This window comes from Oreochromis niloticus, linkage group LG12, assembly GCF_001858045.2.
Source record: "Oreochromis niloticus isolate F11D_XX linkage group LG12, O_niloticus_UMD_NMBU, whole genome shotgun sequence".
NCBI lineage: Eukaryota > Metazoa > Chordata > Actinopteri > Cichliformes > Cichlidae > Oreochromis > Oreochromis niloticus.
Genome location: NC_031977.2, coordinates 25,628,111 through 25,644,278, shown reverse-complemented (window position 1 = coordinate 25,644,278; position 16,168 = coordinate 25,628,111). Strand labels below are relative to the sequence as shown.

Genomic DNA, 16,168 nt, shown 5'->3' with positions numbered 1-16,168 from the left:
TATGTATTCATGCCAAACGGAAATTAAACTATTTACTCCTGTTTGAAATTAGTATTTCAGGAATCAGTAATACACTGTGTATATCTATAACTGCCATTTTAAAAGATTTACATATTTCAAGCTTTGGGTTAAAAGAACATACATGTGAGCAATTATTACCAGAGGTTGACAGGGACTGACTGTCAGCTTACATCAGTTATTCCGTTTACAGCCTTTAAAATGATGCCTGTGTAAAACCAAGCCAAAAAAAGAAGTCTTTATTGTTAACACCATCTGTGGTTGTCTCATGCCTCTTACAGCTATGTCTTCTTCTACACGTATCCAGATTGGGTCAAACACATTCATAACATTCGCAAATTGCTCCGTGTCTTTCCTCCTCCTCACTTCCCCTCTCCTGTGGTATCTCACCGGTCTCAGTGATGTCGATCAGGCCCAGCAGGTGCATCAGTTTGAGGAACATGATCACCAGGCAGACGATGCCAACTGTCTGGAGTCCCTCCGTCTCCCACCTTACACTCATCTTCCCCTCTTCTTCTATCTTGTCTTCTCTTGTTCTTTTCCTCGCTTATTACCCCTCTATTTCTACATCACTGGACTCTCTATAGACACCTGTTTTAATCCATCTGCCTCTCACAGTCTCACTCTCCTCCACTGCCTTTTCCTGTCTTTGAAACAGTGTCAGTCACTCATCACTCTTTTTTTGTCACATTTTTTTCCTGATGATTCTTTATTTAGCTCTCCCCCTCTGCCTTTTTAATTGACTGCTTCTTCTTTTTTTTTCTTTTTTTACCCCGGTGATCTGTCGTGCTCCAATGAATGTTACAGGATTTTTTCCACAATTAAAAGCAGGGTGTGATGGTCCAACTCCCTCATGAACGTCAAATGCTTCAGATGAGAGTAAAAAATCCCTCCCAAAAAATCTGGATCACCACGTTAATCCACAGGAAATCCAATCACACGAAGAGGAAGCTCAAATATTCTCACACCACATAGATTAGGTTTTTGGCAAAAAGCTGAAGCTGGCTTGGGATTTCTCCAGTAAATATTATTCCTGTCGTCAGTGATAATAATAATAAAAAAAATATCCAAAATTCACAAGGAGGTGCATCAGGAAAATCCACCACAGAACAAATGACTGATGCTGTGCAGCTTCCTCCTCTATAGCGTCTCTCCATATCACACTTTATTCTCTGCTAATTAACCTCTGAACTCCTGAGGAAGCAGAGAAAGTTGCATTTCTCCCATTTCCATCAAAACAACCTCAACACGAGACCGGAAACACATCAAATCACTGCAGGACGGCTTTAAATAGGCATGGCTGACAAAGATTAGAATGATTTCTGCTAAATGTGACAAGCAGAAAAATAATTTGCCTTTAAGGACACAGAGAGGGTGGTGACAAAGGTCAACAGGTGTCCTGAATCTCATTTTCCCAGTCAGCTACGTGATCCACTTTCTAATCGTTCCCCTGTCTCTCTTGGGATCTGCAGCACAGATTTAATGCCTCAGTGGAGTCCTATCACACACTCGTTCTCATGTAATAAAGAAAAACAGTGAGAGAAGGCTCCCTCAGGCCCTGTGACACTTGTTCAAGGCTCATTTTACTGTCTGCCTCCCTCTAGTGGAGACTAAAGAGACAACATGCACAGAGTCCATGATGTAATATGAGGATGTAACTCCATCACAGACTAAGAAATAGCTTTTCTCTCCATTCAAAGTTATGTCCATGCAGACCTTCTATAATTTCCTTCTCATTCAATTTGAAACTTTAACAATAAAAGCCAGTGATAAAGAGTCTACCATTAGTGGATTTTATTAACTCCTCACATCATAAGATGCTGCTTCTAAAGCATATTGCTCTAAATAAACAGCATTAACTGAAAGTGACACTCATCTGACATCATTTGGTTCTCAGAGCCTGGAGGATGCAGCCATTAAAATAAGAAAATAATAATTAAAAATGACAGCTCTTACATTAAGCACATACCGGGCTGATTGATGATGCCGGAGGTGACCAGGATGGACAAGATTAGAAAAAAGTACCTCAGAGGAACAGCTCAGGTTGAGCAGTTTGGACATGTGCAGAGGAGGCAGAGTGAATATACAGGAGAAAGGATGTTAAAGATGGAGCTGCTAGGGAGGAGGAGAAGTTGAAGACCACAGAGAATATGATGGAGGATCCGCAAAGGGCTGATATGACAGAGGAGGATGCTAGAGATAGGATGGAATTAGAGGATCTGTTGCGGTCTGATAGTTCCCTCAACTCATTCGCACTTTTATAATATTGCTGCTCAAATTCACGGCAGGCTAAAATGACCTTTAGGCCACCGGGAAATGTTTTGGTGCTTCCACTTGCCACTTGTAAGGAAGAGGACTTCCTTACTAAATGTATTTGTATTATATTATCTGTATAGCACTTTAGAGCACACCTTTCACTTTATTAAAAGCACCTTATCAAGCACTTTATTTAGCATTGCACTTTAAGCATGGATTTGCACAGTAAAACATTTGCACACAAGAAGTTTAAATATTTATTGATTATTTATTGGGAATTTTAAAATCAGTTGGTAGCCTTGATTCAGATCCTGCACAGCTGCTCCTCATCAAGGAATGTGGTGGTTGTCTGTTAGGAGAGAAGAATGGTGATTGAGATGATGATTAAGGTTTACCAGTAAGGAAAACTAATGCAAATGTGTGTGTGAAATCTAGGAATAAAAGTGGTGCAAATAAGTGTTGTTAAGATAATGATTACTCACCTTTCTTGCCTGTGTCCTCTTCAGGGTGTTTGGGCAAATGTTTCCCCGGGGGTCCAGACACCATTTAAAGGTTCCGGGAGAGACCATTGGTAAAGAGAGTGTGGTGAATCTTTTTGTGCTTGGGTTTCTGGGTTTTTATAATATTGGGTTTGGTGTAACATTAAAGTGTGAAATATTTATTAATATAAAAATGTGAAATGTATTTATGTATTTATTTATTATAGTTGATATATTGTATACTGTGGTGGAAGGTTGGGATGTAAGAATTTACCTAAGAGTGGAATAATGGTTTAGTCTGTGACAGCTGAACATATTTAAGGCTGCTGGTTGTCATTAGAGGAGGATATTTTGTGCTGTGAAGAAGCTCGAAGTGAATTGTTGTAAGGAGAGCTGTATGGCAAATAAATGCTTTGTTCCACTGCACTTGCCTTAGTCCGTCTCACTGTGTTTCCAGCCGCTAAGGGCTGCCCTATTACAAGTGGTGTCAGAAGTGTGTCACTCATGCCACAGTGAGAAGATGATGACAAGAGGTGGAAGAAAGCCAGGCCAAGAGGAGCAGCCTGATGAAGGAGTTGGAGCTTCATCTGAGCTAGAGGCCATGGCAGCAATAAGCCCTGAGGACAAATTGGAGGAGTTGACAGGGTTGGTGAAATCTCTTATGCGGTCTCAAGCAGCCAGAGACCAAAAGTGGGAGAAGGATTTGTCACGTCAGGAGCAAAGGTGGAAAGGCATGCAGCATCAATTTCAGCAAATCCAGCTACAAGTTAATGCTGTAATTGATAAGCCTGATCCACCAGAGGCGCCAGCGCCCCCTACAACATCTGACGAACAAGAACATGGATTCAATGGTGAAGACATTCCAGTGGCCAGTGGGTCCAGGTCTTTAATTGAACCAAAACTTTTTCCTCTGTCACCAGAAGATGACATTGAACATTTTCTGACTACATTTGAAAGAATGGCAAATGTGTGTCGATGGCCTAGAGATGAGTGGGCTATTCGTCTGGTTCCCCTGTTGACAGGTAAAGCCCGCACAGCCTACATTCTTATGGATGTAACAGACTCTGAGAACTATGATAAAGTGAAAGAAGCAATTCTGGCAAAATATGAGATTACTGCTGACACCTACAGACGCCGCTTCAGATCTATGAAAGTTGAACCAGGTGAGACGCCACGTGAACTTTATGTAAGATTGAAAGACCTGTTTTCAAGATGGATTAAACCTGAGAAATCAACTGTTGAAGAAATATCGGAGCAGATAATTCTGGAGCAGTTTTTAAGAATGGTTAACCCAGAGCTGGAAATCTGGATACGTGAGCATGATCCGAAGACGGCAAAGGAAGCAGCTAGCCTCGCAGAGGTTTTCACTTCAGCCAGAAAAGGAAGCAAGAGCACCTACTTCAGCCGGGAGACCCACTACGCCCAACCAAGTAAGTCCATTGGGGGTGAACAGGGTTCTGGTCAAGTTCAGGCTAGAAATCTTTCTAGTTCTAGACAGTTCCCTTCCCATAGACCTCACAATGTGAAGAAATCCTTTAAGTCTTCAGTTCAGGATATTAAATGTTATCACTGTCATAACTTTGGCCATACACAACAATTTTGCCCTGCCCTTAAGTCAAAACCATCTCTTTTGTGTGCAGTTCCAAGACCAGCCACAGAGCCAGTAGGAAAGAAAGCTTGTACTGTCCCTGTTTTAATTAATGGGCGCAAAGAGGAAGCTTTGCTTGACTCTGGGTGCTTCCAAACTCTTGTACACTCTAGCATAATTTCAGGAGAAAAGCTAAGTGGGGTTGGGGCTACAATAAGTTGTGTGCATGGAGATGAACACAGGTACCCTACTGCTGAGGTTTACCTGACAGTGGGAGGTCAAACCTACTTGTTAGTGGTAGCTGTGGTTCCCAATTTGCCATATTCAGTGATACTTGGTAATGACATCCCCACTCTGTTTGATCTAATACATCAGTCAGATTATGACCCTCAAGTGAGTGCTGAGAAAGACATTCAAGGCTTAACTGATGAATCTGGAGGCTCACTTCCTCTAGATATGACAGTTGAACCATTTAGACCCTGTCATGTAGTCACAAGAGCACAAAGTGCAAAGGAAATGATGCAAGAGCTACCCTTTTTTGAGGAGTCTCTCGAAACAGAGCCAGGGAAGATTAGAAAGTCTAGGGCTCAGAAAAGAAGAGAAAAGTTCAAAGGCTCAGGGGAAAAAGGTACAGCATTGTTTCCTAAGCCGAATAACCAGCTTGAGTTTGACGTTCCCTCAGATTTAGGTGCACTCCAAAGAAGCGACCCTACTCTAAAACCCTGGTTTGAGAAGGTAACAGAGGTAGAGGGGGCTAGTCAAGGTCAGGTGAGCTGTCTTGCAGACACTGTTTACTTGATTAAAGGAGGCATCTTGTACCAGAGAAAGGGGATATGCGAAGCTGTAGCACTCCCACAACAGTTCAGAAACAAAGTTATGGATTTGGGTCATTCAATTCCATGGGCAGGTCATATGGCTTTTCACAAAACACTGAATAGGATCAGCAGCCGTTTTGTTTGGCCAGGAATGTATGTCCAGGTTTCTGAGTTTTGCCGTTCCTGTGAAAAATGTCAGTTGACCTCAGGCAAAGGAGTAGTACGAGCCCAGTTGCAACCACTGCCAATTATTGAAACACCGTTTGAGAGGCTAGGCATGGATATTGTGGGCCCTTTAGAGAGGAGCTCCACAGGTCATCGCTACATATTAGTCATATGTGACTATGCAACACGGTTTCCTGAGGCCTTCCCACTCAGATCAATTAAAGCCCGTCACATTGCTAATTGTCTGCTTCAGCTTTTCTCTAGGGTAGGCATACCAAGAGAAATTCTGACGGATTGTGGAACGAACTTTCTATCCAAGTTGTTGCAGCAGGTTTATAAGCTGTTAGGGATAAAGGGACTTAAGACCACCCCTTATCACCCCCAAACGGACGGGCTAGTGGAGAGATACAACCAGACTCTCAAAAGTATGCTGCGCAAGTTTGTTTCTGACACAGGTGCTGACTGGGATCAATGGCTGCCATACCTTCTGTTCGCCTACCGGGAGGTCCCGCAGGTTTCCACTGGTTTCTCGCCTTTTGAACTTTTGTACGGCCGCCAAGTGAGAGGCCCCCTGGATCTGCTTAAGGACTGCTGGGAGGACCCCAAAGCAGAGGGCGAAAACATCGCAGCCTACGTCATCACCATGAGAGAGAGGTTGGAGAAAATGGCATCATTGGTGCAAGACAATATGAAAGCTGCACAAAAACATCAAAAGACATGGTATGATCAGAAGGCCAGGGATAGGGTCTTCCTTCCAGGTCAGAAAGTACTGTTATTGCTTCCCACCAGCGATAACAAGCTGCTGACAAAATGGCATGGACCATATGAGATCGTCAGACAAGTGAGTAAAGTCACTTATGAACTGAATATGCCAGAAAGAGTTAAAAAATATCAGACATTTCACGTGAACTTGTTGAAGGAATTCCACAGCCGACAAGAGCCGGTCCATCAGTTACTGGTGCGTTCAGTTAAGGATGAGGAGGTGACTGAGAAGTTCTTTCCAACTAACATTCAAGTTTGTGCTTCAGTTGACCTTTCTCATTTGTCTCATACTGAGCAGGCTGATATTAAACCACTCGTGGACCAACAGCTCTTTCGAGAAACACCAGGCTTCACATCACTGGTTCAGCACAAGATACGGGTGAAGGAGGATGCACCCGTTCGACAAAAGAGCTACAGAATTCCAGAACGGTTGGTGCCAGTGCTGCAGAAAGAAATAAAACTGATGTTGGATCTGGGAATCATTGAGGTGTCAAGTAGTGAGTGGTGCAGCCCGATTGTTTTGGTACCAAAGAAAGATGACACCCTGAGATTCTGTATTGATTTCAGATATTTGAATGCAGTATCCAAGTTTGATCCCTACCCAATGCCCAGGGTGGATGACCTGCTAGAGAGAGTTGGATCAGCAAGGTACATTACGACACTCGATCTGTGTAAAGGATACTGGCAAGTGGCTTTGGCACCAGAAGCGAAAGAGCTGACAGCCTTCAAAACTCCTTTTGGTATGTACCAATTTAAAGTCATGCCATTTGGGCTTCAAGGTGCACCAGCGACATTCCAACGATTAATGGACCATGTACTGAGAGATGTGTCAGCATTCTCTGCAGCATATCTGGATGACGTGGTGGTGTACAGCCAGTCCTGGGAAGAGCATGTCATTCACCTACAGAAGGTGCTACACTCCATCAGAATGGCTGGACTGACTATTAACCCCAAGAAGTGTTCCATAGCCAAGAGAGAAGTGGAGTACTTGGGCTTTGTGGTTGGCTCTGGGAAGATAAAGCCGCAGGTTGGAAAGATTGAAGCAATTCAGTCCTTCCCAGTTCCGACAACAAAAAGGAAGGTGAGAGGTTTTCTGGGTCTAGTAGGCTGGTACAGGAAATTCATACCTTCTTTTGCAGAGCGATCCACTGCACTGAATGATCTCACAAAAGGCTCAGCCCCCAACAAAGTGCGTTGGACAGAAGACTGTGAGCAAGCATTCAGAGACCTCAAGGAAGCAGTTTGCACACATCCAGTTCTACACAGCCCAGACTTCAACAAGCCATTCATCTTGCAAACTGATGCTTCGGGAGTTGGCCTTGGGGCTGTCCTTCAGCAAGAGGTGGATGGTGAAAGAAGGCCTGTGGTGTTTCTGAGTCGGAAACTACTCGACAGGGAGACGAGGTATTCGACGGTGGAGAAAGAGTGCTTGGCCATGAAATGGGCTATCGAGGCCTTGAGGTATTATCTTCTGGGACGTCACTTCACTCTAGAGACGGATCATCGTGCCCTCCAGTGGTTGAACCGCATGAGGGATGCGAATGCCCGCATTGCAGGATGGTATCTGTCTCTGCAGCCTTATGACTTTACGGTCCAGTATAGGCCAGGGAAGTCAAATGTGGTTGCTGACTGTTTATCTAGGATGACAGAGGACTAAAGCACTTCGCGCTTAGGAGAGGGAGGAGGAAATGTAAGGAAGAGGACTTCCTTACTAAATGTATTTGTATTATATTATCTGTATAGCACTTTAGAGCACACCTTTCACTTTATTAAAAGCACCTTATCAAGCACTTTATTTAGCATTGCACTTTAAGCATGGATTTGCACAGTAAAACATTTGCACACAAGAAGTTTAAATATTTATTGATTATTTATTGGGAATTTTAAAATCAGTTGGTAGCCTTGATTCAGATCCTGCACAGCTGCTCCTCATCAAGGAATGTGGTGGTTGTCTGTTAGGAGAGAAGAATGGTGATTGAGATGATGATTAAGGTTTACCAGTAAGGAAAACTAATGCAAATGTGTGTGTGAAATCTAGGAATAAAAGTGGTGCAAATAAGTGTTGTTAAGATAATGATTACTCACCTTTCTTGCCTGTGTCCTCTTCAGGGTGTTTGGGCAAATGTTTCCCCGGGGGTCCAGACACCATTTAAAGGTTCCGGGAGAGACCATTGGTAAAGAGAGTGTGGTGAATCTTTTTGTGCTTGGGTTTCTGGGTTTTTATAATATTGGGTTTGGTGTAACATTAAAGTGTGAAATATTTATTAATATAAAAATGTGAAATGTATTTATGTATTTATTTATTATAGTTGATATATTGTATACTGTGGTGGAAGGTTGGGATTTAAGAATTTACCTAAGAGTGGAATAATGGTTTAGTCTGTGACAGCTGAACATATTTAAGGCTGCTGGTTGTCATTAGAGGAGGATATTTTGTGCTGTGAAGAAGCTCGAAGTGAATTGTTGTAAGGAGAGCTGTATGGCAAATAAATGCTTTGTTCCACTGCACTTGCCTTAGTCCGTCTCACTGTGTTTCCAGCCGCTAAGGGCTGCCCTATTACACCACTACTGCCCGCTTTAAAGAGGACCTGCTATTTCGATTTTATTGATTCACAGTTCAAAGAAATCTTTTTATCTTTTACCGTGCCTTAGTGTAGCCCCTCAGCTCATCAGTGATCTGAAACAAACAGCATTAAAGCTCCTCTCACTTTTAGTTGATTGCCTTCTGATTGGCTGCCCCTTGCAAACAGAAGGCAGGCTGATATTATAGAGTTCCAAGAGTAGAAAAAAGTGTCTAAGCTAAAGTCTAAATCCTGAGCTTTCCTTTCAGAGGAATTAATTGCACATACGCTGAACTCATTTGAAACTTTGGCCATATTAGATAAAACAAGAAGAAGCACAGTAGGTCCTGTTTAACTGAAAGCATTTACTAAATGTACCAGCTTTGGGAAATTGATGATATGAATCATAAATTCTGAGTAATTTATTAAATTGATCTAAAGAGCTTCTAAGAAACATGAAAATGAGCAAAGAAACCAGAGATGAACAAAGTGAATACTCACTTCCTCCTTATCTTTTCTTACCGTACACTGACGCCACTTGCCACTTAAAATATCCAACACAAACCGCCAGTAAAACACCAGATACTGGTATCAGAAAGCCCCGAAATAGGGCTCATACATCTCTAAAGCCAAGGCTACCTCTGGCATCGATTTCATCCCAAAATAGGTCCAACCTGGACTGATCCCAAAAATCGACATCAGAGAGCACCGGCCTGAAAGGTCAGTGGTTTGGTTTTAGATCACATCACTTAACTGGACTATAAGCATACACACATGTACACAAACACACACAACAAGTGCCAATGAGTGAATATTTTTCGTAGGGTGAAATCAAAGGAGCTTTTGTTGAGTGCTGATGATATAAATAATTCATCAAATAGGCCACGGCATCTTCTGATTAATAAGCGACCACTAATGTATTGCTGATGCTAAATGTGGGATGTTTAGCACATACACGGTACCAAAATGGATTCTGAGATAGCCTCCTGATGTGGTTTAAAACATACTTTAATAGATATTTGCCTGTCTGGTTCCCCCATGAGATTATAATCAACTCTGTTGTGAAAACACTGAATAAATTAGTATTTAAAAAGCCTGTTGTACTGTATTCTCATCAGAGCCAACTACACAAGTTTTCCAGATCAAACAAAGTGTCTTTTATAAATTCAACTTAAACTCAAAACGTTGAGGCAGAAAAATGTGAAAATAACATTAATATCTTAAACTGCAAACACAAAGACAGAAAAGAAATGAGGCGACATAGAGATCGATTAATTCCAACAAAACCTCTTGGGTTACATCTAAGGAAGACCAGTTCAAGGACCAGTCCTGCTTGTCATCCAGATGTGTAGGGATTGCACCAGTTGTGACTGAAAAGAGGTGCAATTCCAGACAATTTACTCTCAATTAATATTAAACTAGTTGTTAAAACATCCATAGTACTTGTCTTTGTTGCTGCTGTTTGAATCAACACACTCTTGGACCTAGAAAATCTTTACCACCTCATACCACAATACCTGTATTCACTTTAGATTTAACCTTCTTTTGACTGCATTTAACTGGATTTGAGAGGACAGTACGTCTCTGAACACCTCAGAATTCATTAGGTTGCTTCTGTCCTGTGTCACATCATCAATAAACACTAGTGTCCCAGTACCACTGGGAGCCATGCACGCCCAGGCAATCACACTGAATCCGCCGTGTTTTACAGATGATGTAGTATGCTTTGGATCATGATCTGTTCCACACCTTGCCATCATTCTTGTAGAGGTGATCTTGGTTTCATCTGTCCAAAGAATATTTTTCCTAGAACTATACCGAGATTTTTAGATGTTTTTTTTTTAACAAAGTACAATCGAGCCTCTCTATTCTTGAGTTTTATCAGTGGTTTGCATCTTGCAGTGAGCCCTCTATATTTACTTTCATGGAGTCTTCTCTTCATGGTAGACTTGGATATTGCTATGCCTAACTCCTGGAGAGCGTTGCTCATTTGGTTGGCTGTTTTTAAGGGGTTTGTCTTCACCATGGAAATGATTCTGCGATCATCCACCACTGCTGTCTTACATGGACATCCAGGTCTTTTTGTGTTGTTCAAGTCACCAGTGCTTTTTTTCTTTCTCAGGATGTACCAAAGTGTAGATTTTGCCACTCCTACTATTGCAGAAATTTATCTAATTGGTTTTTTTTTTCTGTTTTTGCAGGTTAAGATTGGCTAGTTTCACCTGCATGGAACGCTTATTTGACTGTACCACGTCTTTTCACAGCAAAATCTTCCACATGTAAGCACCACACCTTAAATCAACTCCAGGCCTTTTATCTGCTTAATTGATAATGACATAATGAAGCAATTGCCCCCACCTGCCCATGAACTAGCCTTTAAATCAACTGTTCAAATAGCGTTAAAAAGATGGTGGCACATGTTAAGCTGAAACTCCTAAACCCTTCATCCAGTTCAAATGTGGATACCTTCAAATAAAAGCTTAGAGTCTACACATTATCTCCATCATATAACTTAAATTGGAGTATGTTTCAGTAAACGGGTAAAAAAACAAAAAAAACAAACAAACAACAACTTGTGTCAGTGTCCAAATATATATGGACCTAATGACCTAATGTAGAAAAAAACTTAAAATCCATCCAACTACAATAGCAGATATATTAGCAGATATCCACTTTCTGTATCGGTGATGATGCAAACATTCCAGTGACAAGTACTTAAAGATGATTAAGGCAATTAGAAGATGATCCAGGAGTGGGATAATGACACTGCAGTTGGGAAAGTCTTAGTGGGAGATGTTGAAGTAGGTAGTTAAATGCACGAAGGCACATGATGGGAATTTTGGAGGCTACTCAGGGATGGCCAGTGTCCTTCAGGGTCCTGGAGGAGTACTCGGGGCTCCATATTTAGGCAGTCTCAGAGAAAGCTTGTTCGATACTTTATGTATAATTGATGTGAAGTAATGCTAAACCTGGGTGTAGGCCCTAGTATTGGAGGAGGAAGAGGCAGGGGTGGTGTTGGAGGAACTGAAGACAGTAGAGATTGAGAGGAGTGATAAATTATGAAAGAACATTACTAGCGTTTTTGTTGAATTTATTACTTATGATGCCGAGCCATATGAGAGGCACTAATGTGCCGACTGGAGCCTTCCGGCTGTAATTGTCTTGGCACAGTGACTGTAGGGCACTCTGACTCTCTGGCCTTCAGCCCAAAACTCTAGTCAAAGGGAAAAAATGCATCATTCAAAGAGCAGTGTCTGATGTTTCTTTTGCTGTCCTAAAGGTACAGCAAAACTGTTTTCACTGTTAGCCCTTCAAGGCTTCATGAAATATCAGGCATAATAAAAGCTCATTAAACTTTTCAACTCTGAATATAACATTAGAAAGATATGTTAAAAGCCCCCAAATATTACAGCATCTACAGAATTTTGGAAAAAAAAGCAAACAAACATTAGAAGTACTTTAATGGGATTTTTCTACTTCACAGACAAAATGTGAACAAAGACTCAACAGAGACGATGTAGTCGTGACCTTTTTTCCACTCTTCATTCAGGCTTTTTTCAAAGACCCTTGTACATGGAGTGTGGTAAATAAGGCTGCTGAAGTCTGTCAACATGATGTCAATTTCTGATTAAAACATAAAAACTAGGACGTTAATGCTTTTGAACATTGAAGTGAAAAAGGTCATGCACGTTTATCTTATTTGAAAAAAGCACACAACATCTAAGAGTTCAATATGTTCTGTCGAATGGGCTAAAGTTCCTCCTAGCTGATGTGTCTGACTCATACACGGTATAAAACTTCGATGTAGCTTCCAGATCGGAAAAATAAAGCCAAGGCAAAGTGTCTAAAAGCTGTATTCAAGCTGAAAATTACCAGAGGGAGATGGCTGTGGTTTCAAAAAGATATCTGGCAGTATGGAAGTCTATTTCTGTCTTGTCCTCTGTAACCTCCCTCACCTGTTTCCTGCTCAGTCACTCATTCTGAGTCATATTAAACCTTAAAGCAAAGGTTCCTATGCTTTTGTCACTTGAAGGTAATAACTAAAAAGAGTAATGTATAAAGCTTAATATTGTATGGTGGTTATTTACACTGCTCTTCTACAAATACTACCCTGGGTAAATGTGTTTTTTTGTTAAGAGCACATTAGCTGTGCCACCTAGTCATAAAGAACTTGAAAAAAAAACTGAACTGCAATAAATATGAATTAAACATTTTGATAAGTTAATTTTCAGTATCTTAAATTACTCCTGTACACATGTTTCATAATTTGTGAACACATGTGCTTTTACCTGTGTGTCTGCTCTTCATCTGTGTCTTAAAAAAACAGACTTTTATCTCATTCACCCTGTTTGAATAAAGGATTCAATAATATTTCTGTTTTCCTTACCATAAACATTTGATGATGCTTATGGTACAGCAAAGACTCCGATCAGTGAATGATTAGAGTCATATATATATATATATATATATATATATATATATATATATATATACACATACATATATATATATATATATACATACATACATTCTCCTACCGCTAAGGAGAACCTGTTTATTGTTATTGTAAGAACATTTATTTATTATTTCTTACAATTCAAGCTCATACAGTCAGGCTTGTAGAAAAAGTGAGACATATTGTTGAAATTGCACTCCTTATATTAAAATATTAACGTGTAGTTGAAACATCTTTACACTCATAGAAAGAGGACTTTCATTGGTCTGGACACCTTAAGCTCATACTCGCCCATGATGTAAAATGAATTTGACATCTCTGATCTGAAGGGCTCATCAGCTACTAAACACCACAATTATTTTGTCTTTGCATCTATGTTTCATGACTTGCGTTTGTACTTTTCTGTGATGTAATCTAGACATTATAATATAAACCAAAATGAACTTATCTTAGTTTGTTATAAGAGGCAGTGTGAACATCACTATTTGATCACTCTCCAAATGATTCACATCCACAAAGAAAGACTACAAATACTAGAGTTTAATTTAAATCCTTTAGATATGCTTAAAAACCAGCACAATGGGTCCTCTCGGTTATATTTGTCCATATATTATTTTCATATATTGTCTATAAACTTATTAATACTTAATAAATATTACTAATCAATTAACATGTAAGCAACAAGTTGTAACTGTTGACGAAATTTCAACTACTAGATAAGGCCCTGTGGTGACAAAATTCAAATGCAGAAAACTGTTGATTGGCTGATGCGTACAGTTAGTTAAAGATACAGTGATTAATACTGGAGTATTATTTCCTGTGTTAAAAATAAGTAATCAGAAGTCTTGGATAAGTCCAGCTGTGTTTACTAGGAAGCAGAGATTAATCACAGAGAAATCTGATCGTGCGGTGGCGGCCTTTAAAAGTCCAAAAGTTCTTAAATGTCAGTTTTTCATGAGTTCATCCTGATAACTTTTTCTTTTTTTGGACAGCCCTTTTACAAAGTTTGTTTTGCTAAACTCTCACGGGAGCAGTCTATCTTTATTTTCATAACCAAATTTGGAAACAAGCAATATTATGTAAAGATTTTTGTAGAAGCGTTTCCATAATGGCATGCAAGACCAGAGTTTATTACATAAACCTTCGCATTAAAGCCTCATAACTTAGAATTTATACGCAGTATACAAACATTTAATAAATGATTTATAGCACACTATAATGTAAGCAGGTACAAGTGTTTATACATGCCCACGTAAACAGTAATAACTCAATGAGTGGAGGCTGAGGTCTTATAAGTTCAAACGGCACCATGATACAACTCAGCGGTCTTAATGTAAGGTTATAATTGTTGATTGATTATTATTAAACACTTTTGATATTATCATATAACTAACCTACAGTGCAATGCACTCAGGCAGTGCTTAAAGGTGTATAAAAGTGTACCCAGCAGAGGCTGCAGGTGGGCCGTTACCTTCAAATGAGGACATCGGCTCCAGGATCCCAAACTGCTTGAGAACTGCCATGAAAAGGATGATGACCACGCCAATGGCGAAAAGCTCCATGCCCTGGATCCCCATGACTTCAGAACAGGCAGGAGCCCACTCGGGGCCAACCAAGCCCCCGGGGATAGGTGAAAGAAAACTCGGGTTGATGCGAGTTAGCGGTCTATTCAACAACAACAGGGATGAGCCAAGAGGCAACAGGAACCGGCCTGGTTAGTGGGTGACTGCATGAAGCTGTCTCCAGGCCCAGGACGCAGCATGAGAACCAGCTGGATGAAGGCTCCTCTAATGTCAACACTGATGCTGAAGTGGAAAATATGTGGAGGCTGACATATATGGAAAATCTTCCTCTCTGGACCCATGAGAAAAACTGGGAGCTGTGTCACAAGCCATTTATTAGATCAGGTTAAAGGAGACTTTTAGAGCTCACAGTGGAAAAGACACACGTTACTACTCAGCCTCTTAATCTGGCTACTATCAGTCTTCGCTGCGTAGCGTGGACTAATAAATCACATCTTGGTTTTAGATTAAAATGTCATTTAGAAAAAGCAAAACAATGCGGTAGACTTCGGTGTCCATTTTCATGAGTTTGCACTCATTTACTAGGAGAAAGTCAGACTGAATAGGACAGGCTTATTGAACAGAACATCCGAGAAGAGAACGTGAAAAACCCAAGTCTTCTCATCTTCCATGCCATAAAACGGCAAAACAGCATTAGAGATCATAAATAAATCACTCCATTACAATTGCTAAACCGCATGAGCAATCTCTAAAACCTCAGCTCTGGAAACAAAAAAACAATGCAAATGTTTTATCTGCAAGCTGAGAACTATCTGACTCTCTAACCTCAGTGGTATCCACTTTAAACGGACCGTCCAGTCAAGACGGAAAAAACTGAACTTTGCTCAAAATAAAAAAATCTGGATGAAACAACAATCTGCCCCGAAACCATTTAAACAACCAAACAAACTGATGGGGCTTACGTGATGTTTAAAATCATTTAAACAACCACTTTTTGCTGCTCTCGTACTCTTACAGTAGGAAGTAATCCTCACGTCCACCATTCAAGCTTAAATTGAGCGTTCACAGTTCAGTTTAAACTTGGCATTGCAGTCCACTCTTCATTGTTTGGCCAAATCCAAGTCCAGATATGGAAGAGTATGACCCCTGAGAGAACATACCCAGAGCAGCAGCAGCAGCAGCAGCAGTGTCCGGGAAGGGAAATCCTGAGAAACTGAGAGTAGCTGTGAGGAATGAAACCTCCCCCCTCAGTGTCTGCCTCACTCGCATGCACTTTCCCACCCCTCTCCTCTTTCTCTGCAGCTTCCTGAATTAATCTGTTGCTGTTTCTTGCTGCAACTTTTCACCCCTCAGCTCAGTTGCTCCACCTTAAACCTTGTGCACATCCTGTCCTTCTACTTTTTTTGACTCCTCTGGGTTCCTCCTTTTCTTCCCTCTGTCTATACGTGCTATGGAGCTTTCAGCCTCCTCCTCCTTCCCTCTCTGTCTCATTCGTTGTTCCATAACTATGGCCAACAGCAGACTTTCTCCCCCCTCTATTGGGAT

General features: G+C 40.9%; 2 protein-coding genes and 1 long non-coding RNA gene across 9 annotated transcripts in view; 1 reads left to right on the top strand and 2 right to left on the bottom strand.

Moving 5' to 3' along the window:
- kcnip3b (Kv channel interacting protein 3b, calsenilin) overlaps positions 1 to 16,168 on the bottom strand; it is a 62,386-nt gene that overhangs the window by 10,514 nt on the left and 35,704 nt on the right. Inside the window, exons 1-2 of one of the 7 annotated variants that reach the window (XM_019366102.2) lie at positions 14,572 to 16,026; positions 4,376 to 4,378 (exon numbers count right to left, since the gene is read on the bottom strand). The exons of 3 other annotated variants lie outside the window; for them this stretch is intronic. In XM_019366102.2, the coding sequence (XP_019221647.1) occupies positions 4,376 to 4,378; positions 14,572 to 14,677 (109 nt within the window). In that variant the 5' untranslated portion in view covers positions 14,678 to 16,026. Of the gene's footprint in view, positions 1 to 270; positions 274 to 408; positions 1,616 to 4,375; positions 4,379 to 14,571; positions 16,027 to 16,168 lie in introns of those variants that run through there. 3 more of the 7 variants (XM_019366101.2, XM_019366103.2, XM_025897071.1) reach the window with 3 other exon arrangements.
- LOC112841841 (uncharacterized) lies at positions 3,023 to 8,309 on the top strand. Its single transcript, XM_025897070.1, has 2 exons — positions 3,023 to 4,183; positions 5,024 to 8,309. The coding sequence occupies exons 1-2, from the start codon at positions 3,274 to 3,276 to the stop codon at positions 7,738 to 7,740; spliced, it is 3,627 nt and encodes a 1,208-aa protein (XP_025752855.1). The 5' UTR covers positions 3,023 to 3,273; the 3' UTR covers positions 7,741 to 8,309.
- On the bottom strand, positions 7,939 to 12,841 carry LOC112841843 (uncharacterized). Its single transcript, XR_003213236.1, has 2 exons — positions 8,169 to 12,841; positions 7,939 to 8,035 (listed from the first exon to the last, which is right to left on the bottom strand). It is a non-coding gene; the product is annotated as an uncharacterized LOC112841843 (long non-coding RNA).

What these genes read in the sequence shown, in the direction of transcription:
- LOC112841841 (XM_025897070.1), top strand. Translation starts at nt 3,274, where the DNA reads ATGATGACAAGAGGTGGAAGAAAGCCAGGCCAAGAGGAGCAGCCTGAT. An exon ending in GACCCACTACGCCCAACCAA is followed by an intron (nt 4,184 to 5,023) that starts GTAAGTCCATTG and finishes ACGTTCCCTCAG; the next exon opens with ATTTAGGTGCACTCCAAAGA.